At 42.5% G+C, this 21,832-nt stretch overlaps 1 protein-coding gene across 1 annotated transcript in view; it reads left to right on the top strand.

The window, feature by feature from the left end:
* The window catches only part of NCAPG2 (non-SMC condensin II complex subunit G2), a 285,514-nt gene that overhangs the window by 180,921 nt on the left and 82,761 nt on the right, over positions 1 to 21,832 (top strand). The window contains exons 16-18 of the mRNA XM_030198719.1: positions 2,706 to 2,879; positions 9,579 to 9,649; positions 17,510 to 17,663. Of these exons, the coding sequence (XP_030054579.1) occupies positions 2,706 to 2,879; positions 9,579 to 9,649; positions 17,510 to 17,663 (399 nt within the window). The remainder of the gene's footprint in view (positions 1 to 2,705; positions 2,880 to 9,578; positions 9,650 to 17,509; positions 17,664 to 21,832) is intronic.

The following is a 21,832-nucleotide window of genomic DNA, read 5'->3' as shown; positions in this document are numbered from 1 at the left end:
AATCATTCACGCATCACACATTCCATACAGAAAATCCCACCCAACAATTTCAAATTTCTCAGATACAGATAAGCTTAAGCGGTTTCGCTTCTAATCTCCACTAGACTAGAAGGTACTAGGGCCTTCGCTGAGAGTTGATCAGGCTCTCCTTCCCCCAATTTTTGAGGGGCTGGTTTACAACTTTCTAGCTAGAATTATAATACAGAATACAGAATACATACCCGGCGAATGTTCTCCAGTCAGTTGGGTGCTGGGATTAATGCAGGATTCAGAATCCCACCGCTGCCACCAAGAATTGTTACAGGAATTGATGCATGAATTTGTGATACTTCAGGAGTCAGACAGCACACCAGAATGAGAGAGAAATCTTCTTTATTTGCCAGCAAACAAAGTAGAACATCAGCTCTAGCTCTTTTCTTCTCTTTCTCAGCTCTCTTTGTCTCTCTCTCAGCTCTCTGGGTCTTTGTCTCAGCTCTCTCTTCTTATGCTGTCTTCTCCTTCTTCTGTCTGTTCCTTCTGTCCTTCTCTTTCTTCTGAGCTCCTTCTGACGTAACCTGCTTCTTCTCCCACTTAAATACAGTTCTATCTAGCCTAGCCTAGCCCCCTTACTCTCCAATTGGTTAAGGAATAGATTGATTACCTTGCCTCAACCAATCAGTTCTATACAAATATCAGTTACATAGGTTCCAGACATCCTAAACTGACCTGTGACCTGGGGCCCCTTACACCAGACATTTGGGCTCTAGTCTCTTACATGTTATTATGATTGATTTCTCATATTCCTAGTACTAACTGCTAACTAAACTCTGGCATTCATTAAAGGGGTCAAGGGCCAATCTTACTTAATAGCATACATATCAGGTTATTACTTTCAAGACCATTTCTACATTTTACCTATAATTAATCAAGGAGAAGAGAGCTGACTAGTCCTGACCTTTTTCACCTATCAGCTTCCTTCACAGAACTAGCTAAGACCACAGAAAACTCAAAACACATGTTGGCCTCTTCACTGCAGACAAAGAGTAATACAGAATTTAACAGACATTCTACACAGACACAAAACTTATTAATTTACACAGAATACAGCATATTCTAAAGTAAGCATCCTTATAAGACATATTCTACATACTTATAATGGTCTCTATCTATATCTAAGCTATCTCCTTATAACAAAATCTACATATCAAGAACTTCTGAAATTATTTCAGCTTTAAACTACAGTATGTCATATGTCTGGCTCATTCCTTTGTTCATTCATAATAATTTACAGCTGTGCCAGCATTTAGCAATCCATCACTCACAAGGGTGAAAGAAATTCCTGTCTCTGACCTTTTTAACCTTTTGCTCGGCAAGCTAGACATTGAAATAATATGAACCATCTGGCATTTCTTCACTTTAGTTGCAAGGTAAAAAGTTAGAATTCAAACTTCAAGCTTTTAATATCATTTCTTATGTATATAATTTCTCAGAGTTAACACTTTCTTTGCCCATGGCTGCCTCAAGATGAAAACGGTAACGGAATTCAAACATGCGTGGGATAAACATAAAGGAATCCTGTGCAGAAGGAAGGGATCCTCAGGAGCTTAGCCTAGAATGGGTGGCAGAGCTGGTGGTTGGGAGGCGGGGCTAGTGCTGGGCAGACTTATACGGTCTGTGCTGGGGCTGGTGGTTGGGAGGCGGGGTTGGTGGTTGGGAGGCGGGGATAGGGCTGGCCAGATTTATACGGTCTGTGCACTGAAGAGGACAGTACAAATAAAAAAGTAGCACATATGAAATTATCTTCTTGGGCAGACTGGATGGACCGTGCAGGTCTTTTTCTGCCGTCATCTACTATGTTTACTATGAGAACCCATAACTAACTACAACACATCACCACTCCTCCCTTATTATGATTGTCTTCTTTCTATAATTGCTTGATTAGATCGACTTGTTATTCTTGTTATCCGTAATATCTCTGTAACACCAATTGTATTTTTTGTACCCTGAAATGGTGATGCCATAACAGGTCTTTGTAAGCCACATTGAGCCTGCAAATAGGTGGGAAAATGTGAGATACAAGTGCAATAAATAAATAAAATAAATAAATAAATAAATCAAGGTACCTGAATGAATCCTCAAGGTTGATTGGAAGATTGAACAGTAAAAATGTAGTTGTGGTTGTAGAAAGTGCTCCAGTAATCCAGCAAACAGTAATTTTTGCATGGTTAGGAACATGTTTTTGTGAACCAATCTGTAAAGCAGATTGAAGAGAAGCTAGGTCAAAATGTGAAAGAAAAACTAGGTAAATCAATAAAATATCTGCTTAGATATAGAATTGTATATTGAGATCTTGAAGTAAAGTAGCAAGAGGGCTAATGAAGATTATTTTTCAAATGCCTCAGAGTAGTCTGTAAAAGAGTAGAGCAATTCCTGATCACTTTACCAGTCTAAGATCCTGTTACAATCGTGAGGTGAGCTAGAACAGGGTTTTAGGAAAGTGATTGAATTAAAGCTTATGAATGATGCTTGAATGGTAAATAGCTAAGATATGAAGCCTTGGTGATTGGACATACTTGGTTTAAACCATTTCTCTGTTCTATTTTCAAATGTATATAATGCTTCTAGTGTGTTTAAAATTGCAGAGCATTTAAATGGTGGCTGGTTTCTTTTCAGTCTCAGATCTGAACTTTTATAAATATTTAACAAACAAAATTTTTTCATTTCAGGTGCTGAATGATGTATTGTCAACAAATGACTCGGACTGTATGGCAGGTTTATTGGAGGTTATAGTAATTCTTTGGAAAAGTATTCATAAAGCTCTGGATCAGAATGAGGAAGCCAAAATATACACCATAAGCAAATTTGCTTCTGTTCTTCCTGAGTACTTGAAAGTATTTAAGGTAAACATTTGCATGTACAAATGGAACACCAAATTACACAGTTGTTAGAGCAAAGGACCAGGAAACTGAGCCTCTGGATTATAATCCAAGATCTAACATGGAGCTTAATTTTTGGTTTATTTTCTTTCTGTACTGTCATAATGGACCTGCAGAATACATATACATCTCTGAAGACATATTCACTTCTTATGTGCATGGTACCATGGGAATGAACTTTCCAGCATATGTGTGACAATTCCTGCACCATCACTGTTCTGTTTACTTTATTCTTTGGCCCAGTTCACAATTTTTCTGGGAATCTGGGGGTGTTTTCAGCATTCAAACTGTTTTAATTCTGGCCCTAGCAAATAATTTTTGTATTTTTATCCATCATTTCATAGCCAAATTAATGTCCTTTGTTTAAGTTTCATTACCTTCTTTAAGATTTCTGCCCAATTTCTCCAGTTTCTTGACTTTTTTTTAAATGTGAAATTGGATTGTAGGGCATTCCTCTGTGTTTTTTTTTCTTTTTTTCTGAGGTATCTTTCTCTCTGTGGATAGGCAGGACAGTGTATCTTACATTTGGGTGATGTAATCCGATGGAGCCCAGTGCCTTTCTTTAAAGAGGCTTTTGGGAGCACCCAACTTCGGTACATGTGAACATAAGTCTCTAGTTTTCCACAGAGCAGAGAGGTCACTTTTAATGCTCTCCAGAATACATTTTGATTCTTTTGTGCTTTCCCTAGGGGTTTTTTCTCAACTTCACCAGTTTTTTCTTTCCCTTACCCTGTAGGTTTACCCTAATGCTGAGTATAGATTGAAAGCTCAAGAATTAAGTTTAATTCTAGAGGTTATCCTATGGGTGTGGTGAAAAGTGCATCCAAGCAAGCATTCTGTAATCCTCGCAATGCTTTGCTACAATATTAATCTAATTTACAAGTAAATTTTACTATTTGTCATGAAATACCAGGCGGCTTCAGATAAATTGTGTAAAGCAATTAAAACCCACTTTTCTGTTTTGCAAGTACATAAATGTCTGGAAGATGTAAAGATATTGTTCTCCTTTCAGCGGAACTGTAATTTGAGTGATCGGTTGTGCCATGATGTTTGGCCATAGAAAGATGATGTGCTGACGACTGCCTGAGGTCATAAAACTGTTATGCGTTATTATTTTGGAAGATCTGTGTTTTTATACATAGTCTGGGAAGAAGTGTGTATAATTAAACATTCCTACTACTTGTGAGTCCAGAGGAGTCGCCTATGTAATTCAGTGCTCCTGTGGCTTGATTTATATAGGTCAGACATCAAAAAGTCTTAAAGTGTGACTTATTAAACATCGTTCATGTTTACATTTGGGCAAATTAGAAGCTCCACTCATGGCTCACCGTCAACAATTTGGTCATGATTTTACTACTACTACTACTTATTGTTTCTATAATGCTACTAGACATACGCAATGCTATACACTGAACATGTAAGAGACAGAGCTTAGAAGCTAATCAAGACAGGACAAATAAGTGATAATGGAATTATAAAATAGACATGAGTACTGAACAAGTGAATAAGAGTTAGGAGTTAAAGGTAGCCTCAAAAAGGTGGGCCTTTAGCCTAGACTTGAAGACTGCCAGAGCCGGAACGTGATGTACTGATTCAGGAAGTCTATTCCAGGCGTATGGTATGGCAAGATAATAGGAACAGAGTCTGGAGTTGGCAGTGGAGGAGAAGGGTACAGATGAGAGAGATTTACCCGATGAATGGAGTTCCTGGGGAGGCGTGTTGGGAGAGATAAGAGTAGAGAGGTACTGAGGAGCTGCAGAGTGAATGCACTTGTAAGTCAATAAGATGAGTTTGAATTGTATGCGGAAACGGATAGGGAGCCAATGAAGTGACTTGAGGAGAGGGCTAATATGAATATAAGTACATAAGTGTTGCCTTACTGGGACTGGCCGAAGGTCCGTCAAGCCTAGTATCCTGTTTCCAACAGTGTCCAATCCAGGTTACAAAAACCTGGGAAGATCCCAAAATAGTACAAAACATTTTATGCTGCTTATTCTAGAAATAAGCAATGAATTTTCTCCAAGTCCATCTTAATAATGGCTTATGGACTTTTCTTTTAGGAAATATCCAAACCTTTTTTAAACCCTGCTAAGCTAACGGCTTTCACCACATACTCTGACAGCGAATACCAGAGTTTAATTACACGTTAAATGAAGAAATATTTTCTCTGATTTGTTTTAAATTTACTACTTTGTAGCTTCATTGCTTGCCTCCTAGTCATAGTATTTTTGGAAAGAGTAAACATGCGATTCATGTGTGCCTGTTCCGCTCCATTCATTATTTTATAGACCTCTATCAAATTTCACCTCAGCCATCTTTTCTCCAAACTGAAAAGCCCTAGCTACTTTAGCCTTTTCTCATAGGGATGCCATCCCATCCCCTTTTTTCATTTTCGTTGCCCTTCTCTGTACCTTTTCTAATTCCACTATATCTTTTTTGAGATGTAGTAACCAGAATTGCACACAGTATTCAAGGTGTGGTCGCACCATGGAGCATACAAATGCTTTATAACGTCCTCAGTTTTGTTTTCCATTCTTTTCCTAATAATACCTAACATTCTATTTGCTTTCTTAGCAACCACCGTACACTGAGCAGAGGGTTTCAATGTATCATCAATGATGGTACCTAGATCCCTTTCCTGGTTGGTGACGCCTAATGTGGAACCTTGTATCATGTAATTGTAGTTTGGGTTCCTCTTTCCTTCATGCATCACTTTGCAGTTTCCCACCAGCAGGAACCTTGGCCATTTTGAATTTAGTCCATGGTTCTCCCATACAGGTAGAAATCCCTGAAGAGCAGAGGTGTTGCAGTCTGCATGTGCATTCCACTCCTTGCTGGGGAAAAGTTTTTTGAGGAAATAACTTGGTGTATACAGAGTGCTAGTCGCCATCTAGTCTCCACAGCACACTGGAGATAGGGGCAGTTTCCTCAGGTGTTAGCACCACCAGCAAGGGCTTCCTTAGGCTCCAGAGGGACTAAGAGAAAGTCCAGAGTGGCCTGAGAGAGGGCTTCTAGCCCAGTTTCAGGGCAATGCCTTGAAGATCACTGGAATGATGAGAATGAAGAATGGGAGATCTCCCTTGGAGAGCCTCTACCCAGAAGAGGAAAAAATTTCCTCATTGGAAGGGGATGAGTCCCCTGTAGTCCGCTTGTTTCGTAGGGAGGAGTGGTCCTCCCATGTATTGGGCAGGTGTAGTCCTCCTTACAGATGTCCCGAAGTGGTGAACTGGATTAGGAACTGGTTGACGGACAGACGACAGAGGGTGGTGGTAAATGGAGTTCGCTCGGAGGAGGGAAAGGTGAGTAGTGGAGTGCCTCAGGGATCGGTGCTGGGGCCGATTCTGTTCAATATATTTGTGAGTGACATTGCCGAAGGGTTAGAAGGTAAAGTTTGCCTATTTGCGGATGATACTAAGATCTGTAACAGAGTGGACACCCGGGAGGGAGTGGAAAGCATGAAAAGGGATATGAGGAAGCTAGAAGAATGGTCTAAGGTTTGGCAATTAAAATTCAATGCGAAGAAATGCAAAGTGATGCATTTAGGGAGTAGAAACCCACGAGAGACTTATGTGTTAGGCAGTGAGAGTCTGATAGGTACTGAGGGGGAGAGGGATCTTGGGGTGATAGTATCCGAGGATCTGAAGGCGACAAAACAGTGTGACAAGGCGGTGGCCGTAGCGAGAAGGTTGCTAGGCTGTATAGAGAGAGGTGTGATCAGCAGAAGAAAGGAAGTGTTGATGCCCCTGTACAAGTCGTTGGTGAGGCCCCACCTGGAGTATTGTGTTCAGTTTTGGAGGCCGTACCTTGCGAAGGATGTTAAAAAATGGAAGCGGTGCAAAGAAAAGCTACGAGAATGGTATGGGATTTGCGTTCCAAGACGTATGAGCAAAGACTTGCTGACCTGAACATGTATACCCTGGAGGAAAGGAGGAACAGGGGTGATATGATACAGACGTTCAAATACTTGAAAGGTATTAATCCGCAAAAAAATCTTTTCCGGAGATGGGAAGGCGGTAGAACGAGAGGACATGAAATGAGATTGAAGGGGGGCAGACTCAAAAAAGATGTCAGGAAGTATTTTTTCACGGAGAGGGTGGTGGATGCTTGGAATGCCCTCCTGCGGGAGGTGGTGGAGATGAAAACAGTAACGGAATTCAAACATGCGTGGGATGTGCATAAAGGAATCCTGTGCAGTAGGAATGGATCCTCAGAAGCTTAGCCAAAATTGGGTGGCGGAGCAGGTGGGGGAAGAGAGGTTGGTGGTTGGGAGGCGAGGATAGTGGAGGGCAGACTTATACGGTCTGTGCCAGAGCCGGTGATGGGAGGCGGGAAATACTGCAGGGCAGACTTGTACGGTCTGTGCCCTGAAAAAGGCAGGTACAAATCAAGGTAAGGTATACACCTATGAGTTTATCTTGTTGGACAGACTGGATGGACCATGCAGGTCTTTTTCTGCCGTCATCTACTATGTTACTATGTTAGATGGAAACAGCTGTAGTGGAGGAGGCTTCTGAGAGAGATCCATTCTGGGATGGCTCCAAAATCCTACTATGTCCTTTCTCCTCCACAGAGCCCTCATTATTAAAAAGATAGGTATTAGCGTATCAGTGGATAAAATGTATTGCCACACTTAAAAGTTAACTATTACTGCTTTAGGTTGTCTTATCAAACCGGTGCAGCACTGCTTGTTAAGAGGCCCTTAAAGCATTAAAAAGGTAGATCTTAGATAATTTCGCAGGGCTTAATCACTTATGTGTAAGCATTCCTATCCTGTCCTCAAAGGACACCTGCTACAAGTAAGTAACTGCGTTATGTGTTTCTGTTATTTTTTGCAAGGTAACATCTCTCTATATAAAACGCACCTCCAACGTTCTAATGAAGCTTCAAGTCTCCAAACGTTCTAAATTTGTAGTTGTGTAGATCGCTGTACTGAGGTATTGGGGATTCCAGTGGAGGGGTTTCCCCCCATAACGAGAACCCAATACATAACTGGTATACTTACTCAACCAAAAGGACAACCTCAAACAGCTCCTGGCACTACATTAAACTTAACAGAATTCTTGGAGAACTCTTTCGAACTGATATCTGAAAGAACTACATTATTGGTAACTTTTAACCTCGAGTTTGATTGAAACAATATTCTTCGGTTATATTTTCGACATATTAACGACTCTTTCATGGGACAAAAGATTCAAGTGTTCCCAGATTTAGCAAGGATTACACAAAAGAGGATAAAAGAATTTCTTTTGTATAAGTCTAAGGTGCTAAAATTAGGAGGCACATTGGTGCTGAGATTTCCTTGTAAATGTTGTATTTCAATTGATCTGGTGAACTATGTTTTCTTTACTCCCAAGAAGTTATTAGAGTTTATTGAAACAAGGGAAAAGGCTGTTCCTACCATGGAGGTACTCCCTTAGTTTAAATATGCTGAATATTGGCTGTGTACATTCGTTTCTCCCATCCGTTTGTAAATTGTTAATTTACTATAATTTTCCACTTGTATTATTTCTTAGTATCTTGACCAAATAATTGTGGACAAATTATATAACAAATTTTCTCCTTATTTTATTTGAATGATATAAAGTATTATATCATATGTTTTATTATATTTCCGATATGTCAATACATTTATGTTTATTGATATAAATGTTAAAACTTATAAATAAAGAATTAAAAAAAGATACACACTTATACTCACCCTCAGACATACTGTGTCACTTTCACACACACACACACACACACACACACACACACACACACAATCAATCTCTATGACAACACACACACACACTCTCTGTGTTACACAGACAAAGTCATGCACGCTCACAGTTCCCCACCCCCGCCACCCCCCTCCTGTGACTCTCACACACATACACAATTACCGTCTCACACACACACACACACACACACATACTGATGCAGCCTCCGACTTCGCCAATCCCTGCCCACACCTTTGACAATCTCAGACTGAGGAACAACATGTCTGAACCCCACCACAATCACCCCTCAACACCCTAGCAATTCAACACTCCGCCCCTCCCCCCTCTGACATTCTGACACACACGCACAATCTATCACACACATACACAGACACTCGCCCCCACCCCAGTTACACCCACCTCTCTCACTTTCACAGACACACACACATGATCTCTTTCTGTGACACACACACACACACACATTATCTCTCAAACCACAATTATATTCAGAAGTGTGTGTGTGTGTGGGGGGGGGGGTTCTCTAATACAACTGTTGAAACATTAATGGCAGAAAGTCATTACCTTGCTAGCGCCCGTTTCATTGGTTTCAGAAACGGGCCTTTTGTACTTAGTTTCTCAATAAAAAAATAAAGTATTGAATATAGATTATTGTAAGAGTTGCTAGTTTGTTTCCATAAAGCGTTTCTCAATTCTACAACTTAATTTTTCTGTTTTAAACATGCCTTTTTCTGTTTTAAACATGCCTAACAAAATATATACCACAGTATTCTCACTCCAGACTAGTGGATTTCTGAGCTAGTACAACATCCCCGTGTGCTATAGTTTGTGTACTTGTAACATCACAAGTATATTTTTTTTCCAAGGACTCTTAACTGGTTAACTTGATCAAAATGAGAAGAAAGATGAAGCAAGATCAATTCATTCACATTTTTTTTTATTGTAGGATGATCGTTGCATTGTGCCATTAATTGTCCTGGCATCTTTCATGCCTGCATCTGCTGTTCCTACATTCAGGTATCTGTGTCCCTCCCCTCCACTTCTAAGCTTTGTATGCTTTGAACTTACAATTTAGTCAGATCTTGCATGGACTACAGTAGTTTGAACATGTGGAGCTAACCAGAGCTTTTTCACCCACTTTATTCATTCTTTTCATGCGTAGCTATCTCTTTAAGACCTCTTTTTCTCTGTGCTCCATTCCTGAATTCCCTGCACAAGTATACTCTTGGCCAGCAATGTGTCTTGTCAGTCAGTGTTGCCTGAGATTCGTGGGAGCTGTGAACAATGTATCCCCACAAATTTTGGTCAGATGCACAGCACTCCTGCTTGAATCCATGTCTGTATTTTGACGGTTAAAACTGTGGGTCTAAAACAGAAAAGAAATTTACATCAATCTTGCAGTCAGATTAATGGCCATTTTGAGTATTATGCCAGTTTCAACAACACTTACCATTCGTCCAGCACTTCAGATTTAATATCACAGATCAATGTTAATATGTTGTATATATTGATTAAAAAAACCTGTTTTCTATTGACCTAAAATTAGGCGTAATATAAATGCTGGTTTAAAATGCTAATAAAAATATTGGAATTTTAACTAGTTATGAAAAAGTGAGTAATGAAATTAATTAATTCACTAAGGTGCTTATTTTCAAAAGAGAAAAATGTCTGAAAAACACAATAAAATGGCAGAAGGACTTTTTCTTGCAAAAATGTCTGTGATTTTCAAAACTTTGATTTTCAGACATTTTACTCCGCAATTCATCCAAATTTCTAGGGGTGTGTGTAAGAGGCTTTCCTAACAGCCATTTTTCTACCATAATGTAACAAAACCAAAATGGGGCAAAAAGTTACAAAAAGTGCCCTAAATTTAAGGCATGACCCCCCCCCCCCCGACACACACACACTCCCCAGAGGTATGACAGTGACAGTACATACCAGGCTCTATGACAGCTTCAGATATGATGTCCATTTCTAGTGGAGCTGCAAGCTGGTCCCAGGAGTAGGCTAGTGGTCAGTGCACTGGAATGTAGAGAAGGGGACCCAGGGCCATATCCCACTCTAACTGGTACACTTGTGGTGGAAAGTGTGGGCCCTCCAAAACCCACTAAATATCTGCTGTACCTATATATAGGTGACACATGCATGCTTGAAGGCTATTGTAGTAGTGCACAGTGAGGAACAGTTGTTTTTTTGTCTGTTCCTGGAAGGCTCACAATATACTATAAGGGGGTCACAGTGAAAATTGTACCTGGGACTTTTTATGTGAAATGCACTGCAGTGCCCCTAGGATGCCCCACTGCTCTGCTGTGATGTCTGTTTATTTCAGCCTACTAAAAATACTGGTCCCAAGACATCACAGTGGTTTGTTTTTGTGCGTTTTTCTCTAGGACTTTTTTGTTTTTCAAAAATGGTACCTAAAGACAGACGCACTGAGCACAAAAATGTCTACAAAATGGCAATTTTTGAAAGAAAAAAATAAGCATTTTTCTTGTTTGAAAATTGCTGTATTAATCACTCTATTTTTGGACATTTTTCACAAAACATCCTAAATTGGACTTAGAAGGGCATTTTCGATATGTCATCTAAGTAGCTTGAAACATTTTCCTGTTTTTGTGGTTCCTCAGACTCGTTTTCTTTTAATACAATGTATACCTTTCACTATTATGAGCATTTAAAAAAATTCACCTAATGTTAATGTAACTGAAACCTCATTCTAACTAGTAACAGTACAGGTTTAATATGATTTCTAGGGTTGCCACTAGCATTAAAATACATTTGAATTCTGGGTCAGCAGTAATGATTGTTCCATAGCGTCCCACAGATTAATCCAGAGACTTGTGGATTATGTCCCTCTACCAGCATGTGGAGTTAGAGAACTTCAGAGGTTTGCTATATGTGGTCATGGGCAGCCATCTCAACCGCAGTATTCTCTCTGTCTAGCAGGTGGAGGGTCATAGCTGTGCAGCTCTGGATTGATCCGGCTCCTGTAGTTCCCCTTGGGTCCAGTAGAGCCTGGATTGGTGTTGAGGTCCCTGTGTGGGAATATTTGGTTTACACCTGGTGGTGTCTGGTCCCTCATTTCCTCCCCTCCAACGCTCCCTTCGTTGCTGGGTGCCCTGGTGTGTTGTGCCAGCCAGCAGCTTCTCTCCTGCCTCGTAAAACAAAAAAAAAGAAAAGGCTGCTCAAGGTAAGATTTTATATTTAAATAAATCACACGGAGGATCATTGAGCAAGGGTTGCAGTTGAGGGGGGGCAGTATTTGTTTTTGAATGGCTCTGCCTGGATGTTGGTTCCATCAGAAGCCACGAAACGCTACTCCCAGTGTGGGAGCCAAAGAGCAGCGTCCAGGGAGTGTGAAAACTGCATTCGGCAGAGTGCAATGGACAAGCATCATGCCCCGCGTTCCCTCAATCAGGTGACGGCGGAGTATCTCCGGGGAATGTTTTGGTGGGAATCTTGGGGCCCTCGTTGCACCGCGTGTCAGCAGATGCCATTTTCTCTGTTTCCCCGGATTTGGTCCCACATGTGGCGCTGGGACAGCCGCCATCAGACCTCTCTTCAGAGTGGGCGGATTTCACCTGGGGAGCAGATGCTGTGAGTGCTGATCCCCTTTCTCCAGAATTTGTGCTTTTAATGCACAAAGCCTTCATGTTAAAGCACTCTGGGGGGGGGAGGGGGTGTCTCATTCTACTTTACCTTCCCAGCCCGGGCCTCTTTCTTCTTCCTCTCAGTCTCTTATGCCTAAGCGTCCCAGGGTGGATTTTCTGGAACTAGAAGTTGCTTCAGATGCTTTTTCCTTAGGGATCTCCCTCAGGGGCTACACATTTTGTGGAGGAGGTTGATCTTCCACCTGAGGAAGGGGGTGACCCCACCATGGCACAGCTGTTCCTTAGGGAGGAGCTTCCCACTCTTATTGTCCGGGCACTGGAGATTTTTGATATTTCCTTGCTGGAAGCCTCTTCTGCTCCTGCTCCTACTCCTCCTCCCTCTGTCATATCGGGTACTAAATCCCCAGCCAGATCCTTTCATATTCACGAGGCTATGAAAGTCCTCATTTCAGCCCAATAGGACATGCCAGACAGTGGTTTCAAGGTGGCACAGGCTATGGGATGCCTTTATTCACTTCTGGCGATGGACTTTGGAATCCCTCGGACTCCCCACAGTTGATCCTTTGATTACAGTGGTCACCGAAAAGACCAGTGTGTCAGTAGAGACAGGTACGGCACTTAAGGACCCACAGGATCGTATGCTGGAGTCCTCCCTTAAGCTTTCTGTTGAGGTGGCAGCGTTTAGTCTTTAAGCTTCGGTGTGTGGATCCTATTTGACTTGGGCATGCCTGTCGTTGGTTCAGAAGGCCTCCTCAACAGAGGAGCTTGTTAACACATAAGCACCGCCATACTGGGAAAAGACCAAGGGTCCATCAAGCCCAGTATACTGTCTCCGACAGCGGCCAATCCAGGCTTCAAGAACCCGGCAAACCCCCCCCCCCCCCCCAAATTTAATAATGTTCAATGAACTTTTCCTTCAGGAATCTGTCCAAACCCCCCCTTAAACTCCGTAAGGCCAGCTGCTGTCACTTGTTAGCTTTTTGCTGGCGCGTGAATCTGGGCTCGCCTACTTGGCGGAGCTTCTTTGTGACCTTTTGTGAGCCTTTGCCAAAGGAGTTTCCCTCACAGTCACAGCACGCTGTTGGATATGGTTGCGACATTGGGACGGCGGACGTAGCTTCCAAATCGCATCTGGTGAGGCTGCCTTTCTGGGGGAGGCTTCTTTTCAGCGAAGATCTGGAAAAGATTGTGAAAGCGCAGGGGGACTCCAAAGGTCAGCACCTCCCAGAAGATAAGCCTAGGACTTCGAGGGCAGGAATGCCCCGCGCTTGGTTCAGAGAGACAAGGCACTACCTCCCTGGCCGTGTTGGTTCCTTCCAGAAGCCTCGTTTTACTCCGAAACCACAGCTTTATTGTGGGGATTGCCGTACGGCAACCTCAGGACATAGAGCACAACCAGCATACAGAGCTTCCCAATGATGGGGCCCTGGTCCATCCCTTGCCAGTGATTGGGGGACGTCTAGCTCTCTTCCTGGGGGAATAAACTAGGGTAACTTCCGATGATTGGGTCTTGGAAGTAATCCGGGATGGCTGCAAGCTAGAGTTCGCACGCCCATTGACAGATTTCTTGCTTGAGTCTCCTTGCAAGTGCCCCGCCAAAGCAAAGGCGGTTCAAGAAACCCTGGAAAGCTTGCAGAGACTCAGAGTGGTCCGCGCGGTACCGCTGTCGGAGGTAGGACAAGGGCGTTCCATTTACTTTGTGGTCCCCCAAAAAGGCGACTCTCTCCGTCCTGTGCTGGACCTCAAGTACGTAAATAGGTCATTATGAATTTGCCATTTTCAAATGGAAACTTTGCGTTCAATGATTGCGGCGGTGCAACCAGGCGAGTTTTTGAAAGCTCTCAATCTCAAAGAAGCATATCTCCACATCCCTATTTGGCCTCCTCATGTTCTCTGTTTCGCTGTACTCGGTTGCAATTTTCAGTTCCAGGCCATGCCCTTCGGTCTCGCTACCGCACCTCGGACATTCTCCAAGGTATTGGTAGTTGTAGCGGCTTTCCTATGGAAGGAAGGGGTTCAAGTGCACCCCTACTTACAAGAGTGGCTTATTTGGGCATCATATTATGAGGAGAGCTTGCAAGCAATGGACCAGATGCTCAGCCTCCTCCAGTTGCTAGGCTGGGTGATCAATTTTTCCCAAGTGTCGCCTGCACTCTTTGCAGTCCCTGGAATATCTGGGCGCCTTGTTCGACACCGGGCGGGGATGGTGTCCTTCCCACCAGCTCGCAGTCTTCGCCTGCAGAATCAGTTATGCAGTTTACTGCGGTCCCCAGCACCAAGGGCCTAGGATTACAGGCAGGTATTGGGTTCAATGGCTTGCACCTTGAACGTGGTCGTATGAGCCAGGAGTTGCGTTGGTCGCTTCAGTTGTATCTGCTCAGTTGGTGGTCTTCCCTCTTGGAATACTACACAATCCAAGTACCATGGTCCTTATGTCTCAAGGCAGAGATGAGCTGGTGGCTGGTTCAGGAGAACCTCCACATGGGCGTCCCGCTGGCCACTCCGACTTGGATGATTGTAACAATGGATGCATCTCTTATCTGGTTGAGGGGCTCACTGTTTCAATCACACAGCCCAAGGGATCTGGTCCCCAGTGGAATGTACCTGGTCCATCAACTGTCTGGAGCTGAGGGCTATTCGTTTGGGTCTACGGGAGTTTCTTGTTCTGTTGCAGGACTGTCCAGTACGTGTTTTCTCAGACAGTGCATCAGCAGTTGCCTGTGTGAACAGACAAGGGAGCACGAGGAATGCGCCACTGGCATGAGAATCGTCTCTGCTCTGTCTCTGGGCGGAGATGCAGCTGTCCCTCCTTTCAGCGGCCCACATTGCAGGTTTGCAGAATTTCCAAGCAGACTTCCTCAGTCGTGCCACAAGCTGGATCCGGGGGATGGGAAATATCTCCCCTAACCTTTGAGCAGAAGATGTCTTGTTGGGGGCTTCCTATAACGGACCTGATGGCAACTTGGAGCAATGCGAAAGTCCCCCGTTTTTTCAGCAGGGGTAGGGAGTTTGGTTCGGATAGTATCGATGCCCTTCTCCAACTTTGGCCCCCAGTGCTCCTCTATGTCTTCCCACCGTGGCCCATGTTGGGAAGAGTGATAGGCCGCATAGCCAGGCATCCCAGCCAGGTGATTCTGGTCACCCTAGATTGGCCCCGGTGTCCTTGGTATGCAGAGCTAGTCCGACTTCTGTTCGATTACCCCCCTCCGGGTGACTACTGCAGACGGCCTTCTGGTTCAGGGCCCAGTCATCATGGAATATCCCTCCCCCTTTGGTCTTACGGCATGGCCCTTGAAAGGGAGCAGTTTAGGAGGAAAGGATATCCAGACCAAGTCATTACCACCATGCTGCAGTCAAGGAAACATTTAACCTCTGCAGCTTACGCTGGAGTGTGGCGCACCTTCGAGGCTTGGTGTTCTGGGTTGGGGGGTTTGGCAGCGTCTGCCTCCATATCCATTATCCTCACCTTTTAAAGTCTCTCTCCTTGAACTCATTTGAAGGTTCAGGTGGCAGCTTTAGTTTGCTTCAGAGGCCTTCAGGGCGTTTCTATTGCAGCGCACCCAGATGTAGTTAATTTTCTGACAAGCGTGAACCACCTACGGCCTCCTCGTTCACCAGTGGTTCTGTGCTGGAACCTAAACCTCGTTCTCAAAGCTATGCAAAGGCCTCCTTTTGAACCGCTGGCAAATTTAACTTTAAAGGATCTCACCTTGAAGGTGGTCTTCCTGGTCACTATTGCTTCAGCTAAGAGGATATCTGAGTTACAAGCTGTCTTGCAGAGACCCTTTCTCCAATTCAAGGAAGCAGGGGTGTCCATTCGGACGATTCCTTCCTTTTTTGCCCAAAGTAATTTTGCGTTTTCATCTGAGTCAGTCTCTGATGTTGCTGATGTTTCGCAGGGAGGACTACCCTGAGAATTATAGAGTGCTTCATTGCCTGGACGTCAGATGTTTCTTTCTCCGGTATCTTGAAGTTACGAGCGATTTCCGGCATTCAGATCATCTTTTTGTGCTATTTGCAGGTCTCAAGAAAGGGACTGTGGCCCGCTGGCTTGGAGAGGCAACAGTTTCTACATAATTGTCTATGGGGAGGTCTCTGCCCTTGCAGATACGGGCACATTCTACCAGAGCGCAAGCATCATCTCATGCTGAGTCGCGTTCGGTGTCATTGGAGGACATTTGCTGGGCCACCACATGGGCGTTGGTCCATACTTTTTTTCAAACACTATAGAGTAGATGTGGCAGCACGACAGGATGCAGTATTCGGTTCATCAGTTCTCACAGCGGGGTTGGGGTTGTCCCGCCCTACCTGAGGACTGCTTTGGTACATCCCACAAGTCTCTGGATTGATCTGTGGGATGCTATGGAAGGCAAAATTAGTTCTCACCTGATAATTTTCTTTCCATTAGTTAAAACAGATCAGTCCAGAGTCCTGCCCTTTGTTACTTCTTCTGTTTGTAGATTTCCAATTATATACTAGTTTCGGTACTGCAGAGGTTTCTTTGTTTAGGTTATTAGAAATATAATAATAATAAAGAGTTAGTGAACATGTCTGAATTGGTGTACTCCCGCTGCGGCAGTTGAGATTCTTCATGATGATCTGAAGAGGCAAGAGAGTGTTTGGAGTTTTCTTTCTTCCACTGCTTTGGTATCGTTCATACTAAGGTTGAGGTGAATGCACGTGACCATGTATACCAAACCTCTGAAGTTCTCTCTATCTCCACCTGCTGGTAGAGGGACATAACCCACAAGTCTCTGGATTGATCTGTTGGGACTATTGGAAAGAAAATTATCAGGTGAGAACTAATTTTTCCATTTTCATCATAATGGCAGACCTACATATAGATAATTGCAGTACTCTAATTGCAAAAGAGCTATTGCATACCATTGTAATCAGATCTCCTGAGTGGTTCTTCACTTTCTGCTGAACCTGACCCTTTGCTTTGCTGTGTCACTTTCAAGTGTCTTAGCTTTCTGTTTCTTTAGTTTGTTATATTATCTTAGCTTTGTTCTTTGCTCTTAATTTTTTTTTTGTTAATGTTTATTTGCTAAGTGGTTGTTCCATAAAGGCCATCTTTGCATTTGACTTTTCAACTGGGATTTATAACTGTATTATATGCAATCTGCATCAGTTATATATTGGATGCTAATCTTATTGGTTGCTGTAAAAAAGTACTCTTAACATTTATCATTTGATAAAAATAGCTTGGTTTCAACAAGATAAGGCACAAAATCTGATTTCTTGAGTATAAAATTCTTGTTTTCAGTTGTGGTGTGCTCTCTAAGTTGAGAAATCTGGAGAGGAGTGATTATGAAAACAAATACTCAACACTGATAGATTGCTTGTGTCGCTGGGGACAAGTGGGATATATACTAGAGCTGATGACAGACTGGCTTACTGAAGGACTGCCACAAAAAAAGGTATGAACTTGAAGAAATCTTGTTAAGTTCATAGTAGTAGATGCGCACCTAGAATTATTTCTGACATTTAGGGTCAGTAAGCGACCTAGGGAAACTGTACTAACAAAAATAGTGCTAATGCTGTTCTTCCTACTACCTTTTTAGTAACAGATGCCATCTGTGACAAAACAGTACCTAGTGGGGAGCACAAGGTCTGAGCCATAGTGCCTCTTTTACCTAGGTACTGTGTTTTTGTTGCTACATACTATTTGCAACCTAGTTCATAAAAGTAGCTTTTACAGGCTATCTAGAATTTCAGATTGTGATTAATGCTTTTAGGAGTTTAATAATTTTTTTTCTTGGCAGCAAAGTTGATAGGGAATTGTGAGTTATATGGCAGGAATTACATCAAGTAGGTTAGTAACATTACATTACTTTATTTACTATACTGCCTTTTGCTATCAACAAGAAGTTTACAACAGGCTCCGACAAATTTTCTTAGGATCTAGGAGCCAGACTTGGAACGACTGGAACTATTTATGCACATTTATAATATGCTTATTGTGATGTACAGCAAGCTATCTATTAGAGAAGAAGGGAAGGAGTGGATAGGTGACATAAACTTACACCTGGATAAACCAAATGATTATAATACCAAAAGCTTTTTTTTCTATTCCTACTTTATCCACAAATAACTAGTTTCACATTAAAGGTCATCAAGTAGACATTCTAGCATTTAGATTCACAGACCTAAATAATTTTTATATCTCAGAAGTGACTTGGTCTTCTACACACTGGTCTGATCATTACAAACTAACTTTCACTCTTTACTGGAAAGAAGATAATCCCAACTCTGAAATAATCAATAAAAGATCCACCTTTAAAACAAGGGGCAAAATCAATGCAATCGAATTTTGGTCCAAAGTTCCATATGATGAATTACATTCAACACTACCAAAGAATACATGTAATTTCATTTAGTTGTGACTTCAATCTCAAATGGGATCATTTATGTAGGTACAAATAATGGAACCAATTCCCACAAACAAAGCCTCGCTAATCACCAAAATAGTGGACAGTACACACACTTCTATAATCATACCATGCAATCAAAATGCTATAACATAATTTTCTTGCTACTTTTTACTTTTTTCTTCTTTTTTTATTTCTTTTTTTATTATACTTTGTTTAAAAAATGGACGAAAAAAGACCTCAGTAGTAAAAGGCTTCACGCTGTGATGGTAACGAGCACCTATGGCTGTGTATACATATCACTCATTTCTAACCCACTACAGCACCTCTTAACTTGTACTAATCATCAGCCAAAAATCTCCCTTAAGTCCTTTATTCTTAAATTATCAAAATCATTTTTCATTTATCTAGAATTGTCATAGCAAATGCATTTCACATTCATCTGAAATTGCCACTGGCATTATGCAAAATATTGCCATTTTAAACAACATGTAGCAAACAGAGGAAGTTTTCAATACCAACTTAGTGAGGAATCCCAATGGGAACCCATTTCACCACAGGACTGGCTTCTTCAGGGGTTTATTCTCAAGATTCATTCTGCATGAAAAAAACATAGTTAGTAGTGGCAACAGAGTGTTTAAATTAAAAAGTCACAGCAGGCAGCAAACAGACTTCCGGCAGTACTTCGTACATGAGTTTCATCGTGCTGCTGATTAATACAAAAATCAAAATGGTGTCAGAATTTAACCTAGACGCCAACAGTGACATCATGAATGTCCTTGAATAACTTTATTAGCAAATCAAAATGCCACTGTCTTAGCTCAATTCAACAAAAGGAATGTACAAACTTAGAACACATTAAGGAAACACTGTCAGTTGTACAGCTTCATTAAGACCTTTGAGTTAAATAGTTTGTAACCTGTGAATCCATCGTTGTGCGCACTGAAGCAGTCATCTGTCCCAATCTCCACCTCTAATACCTGGAAAGACCTGATCAATGGCATGACACTTAAAATCTTCAAATTTATGGTGAAACAACATACTATGAGCCACTACAGGTGCTCCCTTTTTCTGATGGTAAATACTGTGTCTGTGCTCATTCATCCGAATATATAGTTTTCTCATGGTCTTCCCAATACAAATTTTATTACACAGATGTCTTAACAAATATACCACCCCTTGTGACATAAGCTTGTACCATGTTTTAGTTAGTACACCTTGTCATCCACAGAATTCTGAAATTGAGTATATTCACTGGTAATCACACAAGTGTCACAACACCCACACTTCACCTCTTGTTCTCCCCCCCCAGCAGGAGCCTCAAAATTCCTACCCCCCCCCCAATCCAGAGTAGCATTTCAACTGCTCTCCCCCTCCCCCCAAAAGAAAATAGAACTAGACTTTAACATTTTAAATTGATCCTACCAATAGAACTAACATATAGTAAATGACGGCAGATAAAGACCTGTATAGTCCATCCAGTCTGCCCAACAAGATAAACTCATTTTACATGGTATGCAATGCTTTATATGAATACCTGAGTTTGATTTGCCTTGCCATTCTCAGGACACAGACCTTAGAAGTCTTCCCAGCACTGTTCTTGTACTAAAAGTTTTGAAGCTAACATCGAAGCCCCTTAAAATTTACACTCTAGCCCATCCCTATCTATTCAAGACACAGACTGTCGAAGTGTACCCAACACTGGTTTTGCTTCCCAATTACTACTACTTAACATTTTGTTGCTACCCAATCTCCGCTAAGATTCCATGGATCCTGCTAGAAAATCTCAGCAATAATGCTCCTTGATTGGCTGCTTCTGCTCCATGTGAACTGCCCTTCCAGAGTGGACAATCCTTCCCCTCAACTTTCTCTCCCCCCCCCCCCCCCCCCCCCCCACAGTTCTGTCTCTATCCCTTCTCCTTGCACACACACACACATCCCCCAGCACCCTTTCCAGAGCTTTCTCTCAAAACCTCCTCCTTCAGCATACACTTTCTCTGTCACCTCTTACAAACTCCCCACAGCATACATCCCCATAGCCTTTTCTTGGTGACCTCTGTAGCTGTCTCCCAATGGCCATCCCCATAACTGAATCTCTTTATACATCTCTCAAGCTTTCTCTTTCCTCCACCTGAACGTACCTCCACAGCTCCTGCACCTGAGCACAGACAATTGGCGCTCTCCCTTCCTGCTCAGTCCTCCACCACCACTGCAGGATCAGACACCTAGCTCTCGCTTCCTCCTTCCGACTCCTGTAGCACACAGAGACACCCATCAATTTCTCTGTCTCCCCTTCCCCCTGTGGTATACAGATGCTGAATTCTATTTTTCCCTTCTACACCCAACTCTCTCCCCCCCCCCCCCCCCCCCCCCCCACAGTTCAGACACCCATTAAGACTGCAGTGAGCCATAAAACATATACCAACTAGGAAAACTGACCAAGACAGTTGACTACAGATCGCTATTCAGACACTTGGCTTTAGTCACACATGCAGAACACAGGTGGACTCCTCTTCAAGTACAGGATAAGTGACCACAAACAAAAAGTAGAAATATGTACAAATTAATCTTAAATCCCAAGGAGCATGCAGTACAACACGAGGACAACAGTGCAACCTGTACAATGCAAGTTATCAAAATGGACATATTCCAATCACTAAAATTAAAGTACAGTTATTTTTTCTACCTTTGCTGTCTGGTGATTTTATTTTCCTGATTATGTTGGTCCCAGACTGTGGTTCTCCTTCCCTCTGTTCTCTTAACTCTTTTTTTTTTTTTTTTTTTTGTTACATTTGTACCCCGCGCTTTCCCACTCATGGCAGGCTCAATGCGGCTTACATATTGTATACAGGTACTTATTTGTACCTGGGGCAATGGAGGGTTAAGTGACTTGCCCAGAGTCACAAGGAGCTGCCTGTGCCTGAAGTGGGAATCGAACTCAGTTCCTCAGTTCTCCAGGACCAGAGTCCACCACCCTACCACTAGGCCACTCCTCTTGTCCATTTGGTATTTCTGTTCTCTTTGCTTGTTTTCTTCACTTCCTCTCCTACATCCATCTTTGGCACTGATCATTCACATTTAGCTTTCTTCTATTTTTCTGTCTCTTCTCAAACCTAGCTTTCCATCTCTTTCCTTCTCCTCCATCTACATAAGTACATAAGTACATAAGTAGTGCCATACTGGGAAAGACCAAAGGTCCATCTAGCCCAGCATCCTGT

The sequence above is a fragment of the Microcaecilia unicolor genome, chromosome 1, assembly GCF_901765095.1.
Source record: "Microcaecilia unicolor chromosome 1, aMicUni1.1, whole genome shotgun sequence".
NCBI classification, from domain to species: Eukaryota; Metazoa; Chordata; class Amphibia; order Gymnophiona; family Siphonopidae; genus Microcaecilia; species Microcaecilia unicolor.
The sequence above is the reverse complement of the archived record's forward strand: the minus strand, read 5'-3'. Positions and strand labels throughout refer to the sequence as shown.